Source organism: Aythya fuligula, unplaced genomic scaffold (genome assembly GCF_009819795.1).
Source record: "Aythya fuligula isolate bAytFul2 unplaced genomic scaffold, bAytFul2.pri scaffold_115_arrow_ctg1, whole genome shotgun sequence".
NCBI classification, from domain to species: domain Eukaryota; kingdom Metazoa; phylum Chordata; class Aves; order Anseriformes; family Anatidae; genus Aythya; species Aythya fuligula.
In genome coordinates, this window is record NW_022473968.1 from 1 (window position 1) to 13,775 (window position 13,775).

A 13,775-nucleotide genomic window follows, 5' to 3' on the forward strand; every position below is an offset into this window, starting at 1 on the left:
CCCCTCCATCCCCCCCAAAATGCCCCCAACCCCCCCCCAAATCCCTTCCCAGCTCCCCCAAACCCCCCCAAATCCCTTCCCAGCTCCCCCAAACCCCCCCAAATCCCTCCAACCCCCCCAAATCCCCCCCCAGCCCTACCCCAGCGCGGCCAGCACGCCCAGGTACTGGTTGATCTGCAGCATGGCGGCGTCCAGCAGCGTGTGGATGTCCCGCAGGCAGCGCAGCCGCGCCTCCACGTGCTGCCTCTCGTGGCCCTCCAGCGCCCGCAGCTCCTCCGCCGTCAGCCCCGCGAAGCCCGCGGGGGGCACCGGCATCGGGGGGAACCCTAAAAGGGGCCGACGGTGAGAGACGAAAGGAAAAAAACCCCCAAAAATCCCCTAAAGAATCAATCGGAGGCTTACCGAAAAGCGGAGGCCACGGCATCGCCAGCCACGGGGGCGGGAGGGGAAGGGCGGAGGCGTCGGCGGGTCTGGGAGCTAAGGGGTTAAAAAAATGTGGTTAACGGGGTGGGAAACGGGAAGTTTGGCCCCAAAATTGATGTGGGGAGAGGGGGTGAGGCTCACCTGAAGCGGCAGAGGGGCTGGGAGTGGGGTTGTCGGAGCCGTTGGGGGCGGGAGGGAAGGGCCCCACTGGGGGCCAGAAGGGGAACATGCCCGGGGGAAAGGGAGGCAGCATCCCCTGTGGGACTGGGGGGAAAAAAAAAAAGAGAGAAAATCAGCCAAAACACCCCAAAATTCCCTTAAAAAGGTCAGCTATAGGCACAGCTTCGATGCTGGCTTCAAATTTCCCCCAAATCAGGCTGAAATCCTACAGTTTTGGGACACCCCAAAAGCGAAAAGCTGTGGTTTGGGGTAGAAGTTTTTTTGGGGGTTGGTTTTCCCTTTTTGGGGTCAGTTTTTCCCTTTTTTAGGGTTCGTTTTTCCCTTTTTGGGGCCAGAAGGGGAATGTGCCCAGGGGAAAAGGAGGCTGCATCCCCTGCAGGACTATGGGAAAAAGAGAAATCAGCCAAAACACCTCAAAATGGCCTTAAAATGGTTGGCTGCAGGCGCAGCATCAATGCTGGCCTCAAGTTTCCCCAAAATCAGGCTGAAATCCTACAGTTTTGGGACACCCCAAAAGCAAAAAGCCGTAGTTTGGGGTAGAAGTTTTCTTTTTTGGGGTTGATTTTCCCTTTTGGGGGTCAGTTTTTCCCTTTTTTAGGGTTAGTTTTACACTTTCTGGGTTCAGAAGGGGAACATGCCCAGGAGAAAGGGCAGCAGCATCCCCTGCGGGACTGGGGGAAAGAGAAAAATCAGCCAAAACACCCCAAAATGGCCTTAAAATGACTGCCTGAAGGTGTGGGTTTGCTGTTCGCTTAGAGTTTCACAGAAACCAGGCTGAAATCCTACAGTTTTGGGGCATCCCAGAAGCAAAAAGCTGTGGGTTTGGGTGCAGGTTTTCTTTCTGGGGTGGCTCTTCCCCCCTTTTTGGGGTGTTTTGCCTTTTTGGGGGCACTTTTTTCCTTTCTGGGACAGCTTTTCCCTTTTTGGGGACCTGTTTTCCCTTTTTTGGGGCACATTTTCCCCTTTCAGGACCAGCTTTTCCCTTTTTTGAGAGTTTTTTTCCTTTCTGGGCTGTGTTTTTCCCTTTTTAGGGTCGCTTTTCCCCATTTTCGGGGACAAGCTTTTTCCTTTTTGGGATGGGCTTCTCCCCTTTTGGGGAGGGTTTTCCTTTTTTTGGGCACATTTTCCCTTTCTGGGGCAGCTTTCTTCCTCTTTGGGGTGCATCTCCCCTTTTTTGGGGCATATTTTTCTTTTCTGGGGCACGTTTTCCCCTTTTTTGGGGCATATTTACATTTTTAGGGCACATTTTTCCCCTTTTTTGGGTGTAGGTTTCCCTTTTGGGGGCACATTTTCCCTTTCTGGAGTAGCCTTTTCCTTTTTTGGGGCGCATTTTTCCCTTTGTGGGGCACATTTTTCCCCTTTTTGGGGACACATTTTCCCTTTCCTGGGCAAGTTTTTCCTTTTTGGGGCTGTTTTTTTTCCTCTTTGGGGCAGACTTTTCCCATTTTCAGGGTGCATTTTCCCCTTTTTAGGGCACATTTTTCCTTTCTGGGGTAGCGTTTCCCTCTTTGGGGCACACTTTTCCCTTTTCAGGTGTAGGTTTCCCTTTTGGGGGCACATTTTCCCTTTCTGGGGTGGGTTTTCCCTTTTTGGGGCACATTTTTCCCCTTTTTCAGGTGTAGGCTTCCCTTTTGGGGGCACATTTTCCCTTTCTGGGGTGGGTTTTCCCTTTTTGGGGCACATTTTTCCCCTTTTTCAGGTGTAGGTTTCCCTTTTGGGGACACATTTTCCCTTTCTGGAGTAGGTTTTTTCCTCTTTGAGGCACATTTTCCCTTTCTGGGGTGTGTTTTCCCTTTTTGGGGGCACATTTTCCCCCCTTTTTCAGGTGTAGGCTTCCCTTTTGGGGGCACATTTTCCCTTTCTGGGGTGTGTTTTCCCTTTTTGGGGCACATTTTCCCCCTTTTTCAGGTGTAGGTTTCCCTTTTGGGGACACATTTTCCCTTTCTGAGGCCGTTTTTTTTCCTCTTTCGGCCGACGTTTCCCATTTTTGGGGCGCGTTTTCCCCTTTTGGGTCCCTTTCTCCCCTTTTTTGGGGTGCTGATGCTCACAGTTCGGGGGCTGTGGTGCCGGTGGGGTCTGCGGCGGGGGCTGGGGCTGCTCGGGGGGCTCCGGGGGGGGCTGCGCGGGGAGGGAGGCGCGGAGCACGTCCATGCGGCACGTGGGGCACGTCTGCTGCCGCTGGAACCACGACCGCAGGCAGCTGCCGGGGAAAAAAAAGCAGGATTTGGGGTTTTACCACCACCCTGCCCCCAAGTCACACCCCCACACCCCGTATTTTTGACCGCCGAGGTAAATAACACCCCCAAAACCCCGAATTTTTGTCTCGTAGGATGAGTAACACCCCCTAGACCCCAAATCTACGTCCACCTTGACAAGTCACACCCCCCCCCCGACCCCAAATCTTTGTCCAGGGTGACAGGGAACACCCCACAGACCCCAAATTTTTGTCCTGTGGGACAAATCCCACCCCCTAGACCCCAAATTTTTGTCCTTCGTGACAAATAACACCTCCCAGACCCCATTTTTTTGGTCCTGCGTGACAAATAACACCCCCCAGACCCCAAACCCTTCATCCTGTGGGACAAATCCCACCCCCAGGCCCCAAATCTTTGTCCTGAGAGGTGAAAAACACCCCCCAGACCCCAAATCTTTGCCCTGAGAGGTGAAAAACACCCCCCAGACCCCATTTTTTTTGGTCCTGCAAGACAAATAACACCCCCCAGACCCCAAACCTTCATCTTGTGAGACAAATAACACCCCCCAAACCCAAAACCTTCATCTTGTGGGATAAATCCCACCCCCCAGACCCCAAACCTTCATCCTGTGGGATTAATCCCACCCCCAAGACCCCAAATCTTTGTCCTGAGTGGTGAATAGCACCCCCCAGACCCCAAACCTTCCTCCTGTGGGACAAATCTCACCCCCCCCGACCCCAAACCTTCATCCTGTGGGATTAATCTCACACCCCAGACCCCAAATCTTTGTCCTGAGTGGTGAACAACACCCTCCAGACCCCTTTTTTTTGGTCCTGCAAGACAAATAACACCCCCCAGACCCCAAACCCTTCCTCCTGTGGGACAAATAGCACCCCCCAGACCCCAAACCTTCATCCTGTGGGACAAGTAACACCCCATAGACCCCAAACCTTCATCCTGTGAGATTAATCTCACACCCCAGACCCCAAATCTTTGTCCTGAGAGGTGAAAAAAAAAAAACCCAGACCCCATTTTTTTGGTCCTGCAAGACAAATAACACCCCCCAGACCCCAAACCCTTCGTCCTGTGGGACAAATCCCACCCCCAAGACCCCAAATCTTTGCCCCGGTGTCCTCGGGGCCCCCACCTGGTGTGGAAGATGTGGTTGCAGGGCAGGCGCTTGGCCCCCGTCACCATCTCCTCGCGGCAGATGATGCAGACGTTGTCCACGGCCTGCAGCTCCTCCGGGGTGGCGTCGGGGTAGCTGCGGGGGGAAAGGGGTCGAGAAGAGGTTACGGGGAAAAGATTGGGGGAAAAGGCACCGGGAACAGCCTCCTGCAGCACCTCCAAACCCCCTCCAGGGGTTTGTGGCTGAAATCAAGCTTTAGGGGGGGGTTGGGGGTGTCTGCAAAGAGGTTTTCCCTGTAAAGTCTCTCCTAGGGGGGGATTTAAGGGGATCCACAACCCTTTTTTCCCCTATAAGGTCTCTCCAAGGGGCATTTCAGGGGATCCATAAATGCTTTTTGCCCTATAAGGCCTCTCCAAGGGGAGTTTAAGAGCACCTGCAAGCCCTTTCTCCCCGTAAGATCTTTCCAAGGGGGATTTCGTGGGATCCACAACCCTATAAAGGTCTTTCCAAGGGGGATTTAAGGGCATCTTTTAACCCCTTTCTCCATATAGAATCTCTCCAAGAGGGATTTAAGGGGATGCACAACCCCTTTTTCCTCTGTAAGGGGGATTTAAGGGATTCTGCAACCCCTTTGTCCCTATACAATCTTTCCAAGGGGGATTTCACGGGATCCACAACCCTACAAGGTCTCTCCAGGGGGAATTTCACGGGATCTGCAACCCTACGAGGTCTTCCCAAGGAGGGTTTAAGGGATTCTGCAACCCCTTTGTCCCTATAAGGTCTTTCCAAGGAGAATTTCACAGCACCCACGACCCTACAAGATCATTCCAAGAGGTATTTAAGGGCATCCACAACCTGTTTTTCCCCCTATAAGGAGAATTTAAGGTATTCTGCGACCCCTTTCTCCACGTAAGATCTTTCCAAGGGGGATTTCACAGCATCCATTACCCTACAAGGTCTTTCCAAGGGGGTCTTAAGGGCATCCACAGCCCCTTTCCCCCTCCGAGGTCTCTCCAAAAGGGGTTTTGGGGCATCCCCAACCCTCCAAGCTCCTCCCACCCCTTTTCCCATGCTAAAAACGAGTTGTTTTCCCCCCAAAAAACCCCCTCCTCCCCCTCATTTTTCGGCGCGGGGACTCACAGCGTGTTCATGTTGCGGATGGCGCGGCGCGACATGATGGCATCAGTCACGGCTTTCTTAAACTGCCTGCGAGGCAACGGGGACAAATTTGGGGTCACAGCCAGGCGCCCCCGGCCCCAAAAGCCGCCCCGAAGCCGCTCACCTCATGGCCAGGTACATGGGGCGGATGGCGAAGAGGGGGAAGGTGTGCACTTTGATCATGATGGTCATGAAGGCCATGTAGAGGAGGACTTTGATGAAGCCTGAGGGGGGAAAGAAGAAAATTAGGGAAGGGTTTTAAGCAGTTGTGGGGTGGGGGAAGCAGGACGGGACCCCAAAAGCGGTTTAGGAGGGGATTTAGGGGGGGGGGGGGTTGTTCCACCTCGTTACCCGCCTCCGCCCACAAATCCCGCTGCTGAGAAAACCCAACGGGGTGGGAAAAAGGGGATTTTAAGGGAAAAAATAAATAACTAACTAAATAAATTGGGGAGGAAAGAAGGAAAAGGGCGGCGGGAGCTCGGCGTACCCGTGAAGAGCTCCGTGTAGAGCATGTAGACGGCTTTGCTGTCCCAGGGATTCTCGTTCTGCAGGTCGATGGAGTGCAGCACGTACTTGATGAAGATGGTGAGCACCATGGTCATGAGGATGGCGTACTGCAGGGCACCAAGAGGGCAGGGGGGGGGCTCAGGACCCGTTTTGGGGGGGTTTTGGGGGCGGAACGGGGAGCGGGGCCTCACCTCGAAGCCGAAAACCAGCTGGACAGAGGCTCCCCGCGTGAGGATGCTGTGGTACGCGTGGCTGACGAAGAGGAAATCCAGGATCCCCAGCAGGAACATCAGGGCTGCGGCGGTTAGGGGGGTTAATTGGCACCACTAACGAGGCTGGCAGCACCACCAGCTCGTTAGGAACCCCCCCCGCTCATGTCCCAGCCCCTGTTTGCAAGGCCAATCCCCTGCTAATTCCTCCCCCAGCCCGTTCGGGGTCTCCAAATCCCTTCCCCACAACCAAAAAAGCGTTTTCCCACATGTCTGGGACCCCATTTCCCCCTAAAAAAGCATTTTCCTACACATCTGGGATCCCATTTCCCCCAAAAAAGCATTTTCCCACGCATCTGGGACCCCATTTCCCCCAAAAAAAGCATTTTCCCATGCATCTGGGACCCCATTTCCCCCAAAAAAAGCATTTTCCTACACATCTGGGATCCCATTTTCTCCCAAAACATGTTTTTCTATACATCTCAACCCCATTTCCCCCAAGAAAAAGCATTTTCCTGTACAGCTGAGACCCCATTTCCCCCCCAAACATGTCTTCCTACGCATCTGGAATCCCATTTTCGCCCAAAACACATTTTCCCACACATCTGAGATCCCACTTTCCCCCCAAGAGGTGTCTTCCTATGCACCAGGGACCCCATTTTCCCCCAAAAAACACTCCCCAAACCCCTCCTGACACCCCCTTCTCCCCACCCAAACCCCAGAGCTCGTTAAATCCCCAGCTGGGCCCTCTCTAACAGAGCGGCCCCGATAACGTTATCTCACCCCACGCTTTTTTTTTTTTTTTATGCAAATAAGGCACCGAAATTATCTTTTCTGCCCAGCTGCAGAGGGGGCAAAGCCCCCCCCGGGCTGGGAAGCGGCCCTGTGGGGGGGGGGAAGGCGCCACTCACACACGATACGGAAGTGGAAGAGCCAGGAGATGTTGGGGCTGCGCTCCATCTGCGGGGAAAAGGGAGGAAACGCTAAAAAAAAATCCCCTCCGGACCCAAAATCGAGCTTTTTCGCCTGTTTTTTCCACTCACGAAGTCCACCCGGTCCTCGGCCAGCCAGTGGAAGCACTTGAGGAAGAGGAGGAGGGTGAAGAGGGCGACGAAGCGGGGGCTGAAGTCGTCCCTGAAGACGGTGAAGGCCAGGCAGGTCTCCGTCACCGCGTACCACGAGCGCTCCAGGAGGTGCTGCAGGACAAAGGCAGCTGGCAGCGCGCTCAGGGAGCCCACAATACCCCGAAAAATCAAAGAAATCCCCCCAAAAACACATTAACATCCTCCTCAGCCCCACAGGACTCAGCCCTGGAGTCCTAAATCCTCCCTAAAGTTAAGGGTTTTGCTCCCCAGGGCGGAAAAGAGTCTAATAATGCAATTCTGAGCCCCCCAAAAATCCAATAAAAAGCCCTAAAACCTGTTAACATCCCCCTCAGCCCCTCAGGATTCAGCTCTGGAGTCCTAAATTGGAGAATTTTGCTCCCCAGGGTGGAAAAAAGTCTAATAAAATACCTCTGAGCCCCCCCAAAATCCACTGAAAACCCCTAAAAGCCGTTCACATTCCCCTCAGCCCTTCAGGATTCGACCCTGGAGTCCTAAACTTACCCTGAACCGGAGGATTTAGTGCTCTCAAGCCCTCCAGGATGGGAAAAATAATCAAAGAAGAGTCCCAAAACATGTTAACATTCCCCTTGGCCCTGCAGGATTCAGCCCTGGAGTCCTAAATCCTCCCCAAATCTAAAAATTTTGCTCCCCAGGATGGAAAAAAGTCTAATAAAGCACTTCTGAGCCCCCCAAAAATCCAATAAAAAGCCCTAAAACCTGTTAACATCCCCCTCAGCCCCACAGGATTCAGCCCCGGAGTCCCAAACCCTCCCAAAATCGGAGGATTTCGGGCCAAGCTCGGCTCACCTCCATCTCTGCCGCCCGCAGCTGCCCGAAGAAAACCTTGCCCATGAATTTGCCCAGCAGGAAAACCAGCACGAAGGCTTGGATGTAGAGAACCTGCGGGGGGAAAGAGAGACAGGGAGGGTTTTTTGGGGAAAAAGAGGTGCTTTGGGGGCGAAAAGGGGGCAGTTGGGGGGCGAAAAGGGCCGCTTTGGGGCCAAAAGGGGGCATTTTTGGGGAAAAAGGGGCTGCTGCAGGGCAAAAAGGGCCGCTTTGGGGCCAAAAGGGGGCATTTTTGGGGAAAAAGGGGCTGCTGCAGGGCGAAAAGGGCCGCTTTGGGGCCAAAAGGAGACATTTTTGGGGGAAAAAGGGGCTGCTGCAGGGCAAAAACGGCCGCTTTGGGGCCAAAAGGGGGCATTTGGGGGGAAAAAGGGGTCACTGCAGGGCAAAAAGGGCCGCTTTGGGGCCAAAAGGGGGCATTTTTGGGGAAAAAGGGGCTGCTGCAGGGCAAAAAGGGCCACTTTGGGGCCCTGAAAGCAGAAGTGAGCCCCCCCACGGCATTCAGGCGTGACTCCACGCGCCGCCGCCGGCTTCGTTTCCCCTCAACCACCCCTAATTAATTAATTACCCGCCAGCAAAGCCGCTGGGGAACGCTTCGGGGGCAGGAAAGGAACAAACCTCGTGCTCCTCGCAGCCGTTACCCGCAGAAAAACAACCGGGGAGGCAGCTCCGCGCTTCCTCCCCCCAAAAGCGGGATTTCAGCCCCAAATCTTTGCCCCGGGGGGGGGTTTTTTTTTGTACTCACGGCCATGCTGGGGCTGGATTTGGTGAGATAAACCACGGTGGGGTAGAACTGGTGCTTGAGGTAGTAGGCGTGGGCCACCACGGCCGTGGTGAGCGCCAGGCTGCCTGCCATCACCGCCGCCGTGCACAGCATCTCCGCGGCCCGGCCGCCTGTGGGGGGGTGGGGGGGGGAAAAAAGGGGGTTTTTGGGGAAAAAAAAAGGGAAAAAAAGGGTTAGCGGGGGGGTATCGGGGCTGGTTGGGGCCTGGTGGGAGCTGGGGGTTGTTAAATCCCGGGGTCTGGCCTCAAATTTGGTCCCGTTCGTGGCTCCCCCCCCCTGCAGCTGTTGTACCCTGTAAGTGCCCCCACCCCCATCTGTGCCTGCCCCAAACTCCCCCCATAAACACCCCCCAACACCCCCTCACATCCCCCCACCCCTACTTACACCCCCCATAAACCCCCTCAAAGCCCCCCCAGCCCTACCTATGCCCCCCAACCTCCCCCCAAAACGTCACAGCCCCCTAGAAGTGCCCCCAGCACCCCCCTACACCCCCCCCAGCCCTACCTGCGTGCCCCCCAACCACCCCCCCCACTGCGTCACACCCCCCTTAAGCCCCCCTAACTCCTACCAACGTGCCCCCCCATCACAGCTCCTCATAAATACCCCCAAAATCCCCTCACACCCCCCCAACCCTACCTACGTGCCCCCCAACTGCATCACACCCCCCGTAAACACCCCCATTAAAGACCCCACACCCCCTAAACCCCCCATTCCTATCTACGTGACCCCCCCAACCACCCCCCCACCGCATCACACCCCCCATAAGCACCCCCAAAGCCCACTCACTCCAACCTATATACCCTAAACACCCCCTTTCATACCAAAGCCCCCCAATAAGCGCCCCTAAAGCCCCCCCACACCCCCTAAATCTCTCAATCCCTATCTACGTGCCCCCAATGACCCCCCCACTGCATCACACCCCCCTTAAACGCCCCCAAAGCCCCCCCTTCCCTGTCACAGCCCCCCATAAGCACCCCCAAAGCCCCCCCCACGCCCCTTAACCCCCCCCAGCCCCCTCTAACCACCCCCAAACCGCCGCCACGACCCCCCCCCGCCCCCTTATCCCCCCTTTTCCCCTCACGACTCAGGCTCCGAGCCCCCCCAGCCCCCTCCCCCACTCACCCGGCCCCGCCGCCGCCGCCGCGCCCCCCGCCTCAGGCCGCTCCTCCCTCAGCCGGAAGCGCCTCGGCGCGAGACACCTCACTTCCGCCCGGCCTGCACCACAGCGCCGCCCGGCGGGGGGTTGGGGGGAGGACAGAATGAAGGGGGCCTTTCGCCGTTTCCCCTCCGCCTAAATTCCTCCGTCTCCGTTTTAGCTCTTAAGGGATTTATCTTTCAGTTTAATTACCCTCAGGGAGCGGGGGGCGGCGCTGCGGTTCCCCCTGTAACTAACATGGGTTAACCCCCCCCCGCGCCCGCACTTGGTACGGTCCGGGCCGCCCCTCAGCCGGCGCAGAGGGAGGGGGCGGGAGCGCCAAGGGTCCCGTGGCTCGCTCTCATTGGCCAGCCCGCGCGGCTCTCGACCAATCAGAAAAATCTCCCGCGCGGCTGTTGCTAAGAGGAAGGGAGACGGGGGGGGCGCGATGAGCTGAGCTCGGCCTCAGCCCGCTACTCCCCCCTCAAAGAGCTCAGCCTATCAGCAGCGCCTCTCCCTCAGTTTCGCGCTTCTGATTGGCTGGCCTCTCTTGAAACCCCGCCTTCGCGGCTTTGACTGACAGCGAGGCCTGAGGGGAGAGGGGTGGGGCGGGCGGCTTCTTCCTACTCCGCTTCTGATTGGCCGGCGGCATGGGCGGGCGGCCTATAGATAGGCGGAGGCCGGCGGGGGGCGGGGTTAAGGTGGTCCCGCCTCTCGCCACGCCCCGCGCGTCCTGTTCAGGTGAGGGAGGGGGGAGCGAGGAGGCGAAGGGCGGGAAAAGCACGAGGCGGGAAAGCGCCCGGGCGTCGTCGCTGCCCCTGAGGTGATTTCTTTCCCCTATTCTGAGAGAAAAACTAGGGAGTTTTGAGGTAAATTCGCCATCTTTCCCCCCCTGCCCGCGTACGGGAGGCTGAGCTCAGGTGGTGCAAGGTGAAAATAGCCCCGTAAGCTTTTTTATTTTTGTTTTATGTGGTGCGTCTTGTCCCTCTCCCCCTGAGGGAAGGGGGACCCCGGTGGTTTTCTGAGGGAAAATGGAGGGTGCAAAAGCTCTGAGGGCTCTGCGGGCCCTGTGCATTGAGCTTTGATGAAGTGCAGCGCTTTAACGCTCTCTTCCTGCATTAAAAAAGGTGTTTTTTCCCTTTTTTTTCAATAGTTGATGGGGTGGCTGCTGGTTGCCGTTCAGCAGAGGGCTGCAAGAGGCACCCCCTCTCCTGGCTGCCGCTATCAAACCTAAAAACACTTTATTTGTGGTTAGGTGCTGGGAGAGGCAATGAAACCCGCACAAATGAGGTGTTTTCTTGCTTTTATTGGAGATGAGCCCAGTTTTACTTCATATTGGGGATAAATTAGTTGTGCTTATTACTACTTTGGCCCAAATGGGAGCTGCTTTAACCCCAAACTGCTTCCTTTATTGTTCTTCAACCCTTTTCAGCGTCAGACTGGTAGCTGTAAAGATGCTTTGAATGCCTCAAAGGTTAGGATTCACTGGGTGTTTTTTCCTCTGGTTAAAATACGTGTGTTTTATGATTAAAGTTTTGATTAAAACATATTTATTTAAACAAAATACCTCTTCTTTTAACGAAGTGTAAGATAAATTGCCTCCTGCGGAGGGAATAGCATTCTTCTGCCCCTCCAGTTTTCTGAACCCTTTGAAGCATTTTGCATCTTTAAACCAGAAATCCTGGCTTTAACAAAAAAAAAATTAATCTTTTTTTTTTTTCTAATAATTGCAGCTCTAATTTTCCTAGCAGGTGTTTTGGGGCTTTTTAAAGATTATTTTGCCACCTTGGGCTCGCTAGAGCAGGTGACGAGGCTGCAGCTGGGTGTGCTCCACATCCCTTTAGCAAGAAAAAGGAGCTCCTGAAGAGCATTACACTATTAAAATACCACAAAGAATACTGAAATAATGACAACAAAGCAACAAACCAGTGAAATAGTGGGGAAAACAAAAAAAAAAAAAAAAAAGCAGAAGTTACTGAAAAGATGGGAGCAAGGAGGTCATGTGAGGTGTAAGGGTGGGAAATTGGTGGGACAAAGCACCTTCCAAAGGTGTTTTCCTGCCGTAAAACATACCCAAAACGTCAAAACGTACCAAAAAATGTCAGCTGGGGAATTAAAATACTTACGTGTATATATATCTTCTTCTGTTGTTTCTGGGAAACCAGGCAGTGATGTGTTTAGCTCTTTTTTTGGGGCTACAAAATGGCATTTCTGCACTTTCCTTCTGGTGTAGGGGAATAAGACAGGAGTTAAACCTCAATTTGTCAAAAACATGATGCTTTTTTTCCTCTATACCTATTTTTTTTTCCTTAAAGCTACTTAAAGGAGGGGAGAAGAGCCACGCAGTGCAGCTCACCTGTTCACGCCTGCCATGGTTTTACCCAATTTTGGGTTGTTTATTCAAGGGAAAAAAAAACAAACAAACTTTTTTTTCAGCCTGAAGTGGCTGAAAAGGGCTGTGGAGCCCTAAAATTGTATTTTTGGGGGGAGGTTGGGTCAGTTTGAGGGGGAATTTGAGGGGTCTGGGGGGAGGGGGGGGGGTCTAGTCTTTAAAGGGGATTTGGGCCAGGGGGCTGGCTTGGGGGGAAAGCCTCAGGCTTTGGGGTGGGGGCTAGGGGGGTCGGGTCCGTTTTGGGGCAACTCTGGGCTCTTTCCCTACGCAGCTGCTGGCCCTATGAAGCACCCCCCCAGCCTCACCCCCCCTCCGGCCTCTGCCCCCTCGGGGGGGCAGCGGTGCAGCAGGAGACCCCCAGTGGCTTGGGGGTCCTGCGGGCAGCCCCCAACCCCCAGCAGCGCCCCGCGGAGCCTCCACCTGCACCGCCAGGAGCGGGAAGCCTTCTTCAGCCTCCTGGGTAAGAGCAAAAACACCCAAATCCCGGGAAAACTACCCAAAACTCCCTCTTTTTTTTTTAAAAAAAGCGGATGGATGGGGGTGTGTGCCACGGAATTATTTGCAAATAGCTGATTTTTGTCTCCATCTCGTTCCAGAAGATGACGTGGTGCAGGAGTTCCTTGCAACGGATGTCTGCTATAGGATTTCCGATAAGGTCAATCGGCCCCAAATGCAGGGACCTCAGGGGCTGGGCCGAAATTGCTGCTGGTTTGGTCCCGTTTGGGGAAATCTGACCAAAACTGCCGCCCATCGGGTTCCATTTTTGACAGTCTTAGTCAAAACACGCTGGTTTTGTCCAGTTTTGGGGGTTTTGACTAAAACCACCGCTGGTTTGGTCCTGTTTCTGTTTTTCGATCAAAACAATTGCTGGTTTAGTCCCATTTTTCACAATTTTAGTTAAAAAACAAGCGAACAAACAAAAAAAAACCCCAACCACTGATTCGTGTCCAGTTCTTGTGTTTTTTGACCAAAACCGTTGTGCTTTGGACCTGGTTTTGGCCATTTTAGTCAAAAAAAGAAAAAAAAAAAAACACTGATTTTTGTTTAGTTTCTGTGTTTTTGATTAAAACCGTGGCTGGCTTGTTCCATTTTTTTTGTGTTTTTTGGCTAAACCTGCTGTGTTTTGCTCCTGTTTTTTTTTTTTTTTTTGACTAAAACCACCACGATTTGGTTCCAGCTTCTTGACCCAAACCCGGTGCTTTTTGGTGCCTGGTTTTGACTAAAAACCTCCTTTTTTTCTTTTTTTTTCCCCCCACTGCCCCCAGTACCTGCTGGCGATGGCGCTGACGTACTTCAAGCGCGCCGGGCTGCCCACGACCGAGTACACCCGCATCAACCTCTTCACCGCCCTGTACGTTCATCAGCCCTAACGCCACCTTTGGCTAATCCCCTGCTTGACCAAAACGCCCTGATTTCACCCCGTTTCCCCTCCCAGGTACCTGGCGAGCGACATGGAGGAGGACGAGGAGGAGCACAAGTACGAGATCTTCCCCTGGGCGTTGGGGCCGGGCTGGCGCCGGCATTTTCCCCGCTTCTTGCGCCGCCGCGACCGCCTCTGGGCCCGCATGAGCTACCGGGCGGCCGTCAGCCGGCACTGCTGCGAGGAGGTCAGTGCGCTGCCAAAATCCCCCCGTTTGGCCCCAAAAAAATCCCCCAACCACCGTCAAAGCGGGGGAAGTCTCGAGGAGAGATGGGGGCCCTGCGGCTTCGCTGC

At 54.4% G+C, this 13,775-nt stretch overlaps 1 protein-coding gene across 1 annotated transcript; it reads right to left on the reverse strand.

Annotated features, from left to right (window-relative positions):
• Positions 1–139: 139 nt before the first annotated feature.
• Positions 140–9,698, reverse strand: SYVN1 (synoviolin 1; the record flags this gene model as incomplete). The annotated part of the gene is made up of 14 exons (XM_032207097.1): positions 9,657–9,698; positions 8,496–8,644; positions 7,715–7,807; positions 6,845–6,997; positions 6,713–6,761; positions 5,784–5,887; positions 5,573–5,699; positions 5,210–5,309; positions 5,068–5,133; positions 3,946–4,062; positions 2,652–2,803; positions 565–687; positions 403–477; positions 140–326 (listed from the first exon to the last, which is right to left on the reverse strand). Coding segments are annotated over exons 2-14 (1,478 nt in total), but the record flags the coding sequence as incomplete, so codon positions are not given.
• Positions 9,699–13,775: the final 4,077 nt, after the last annotated feature.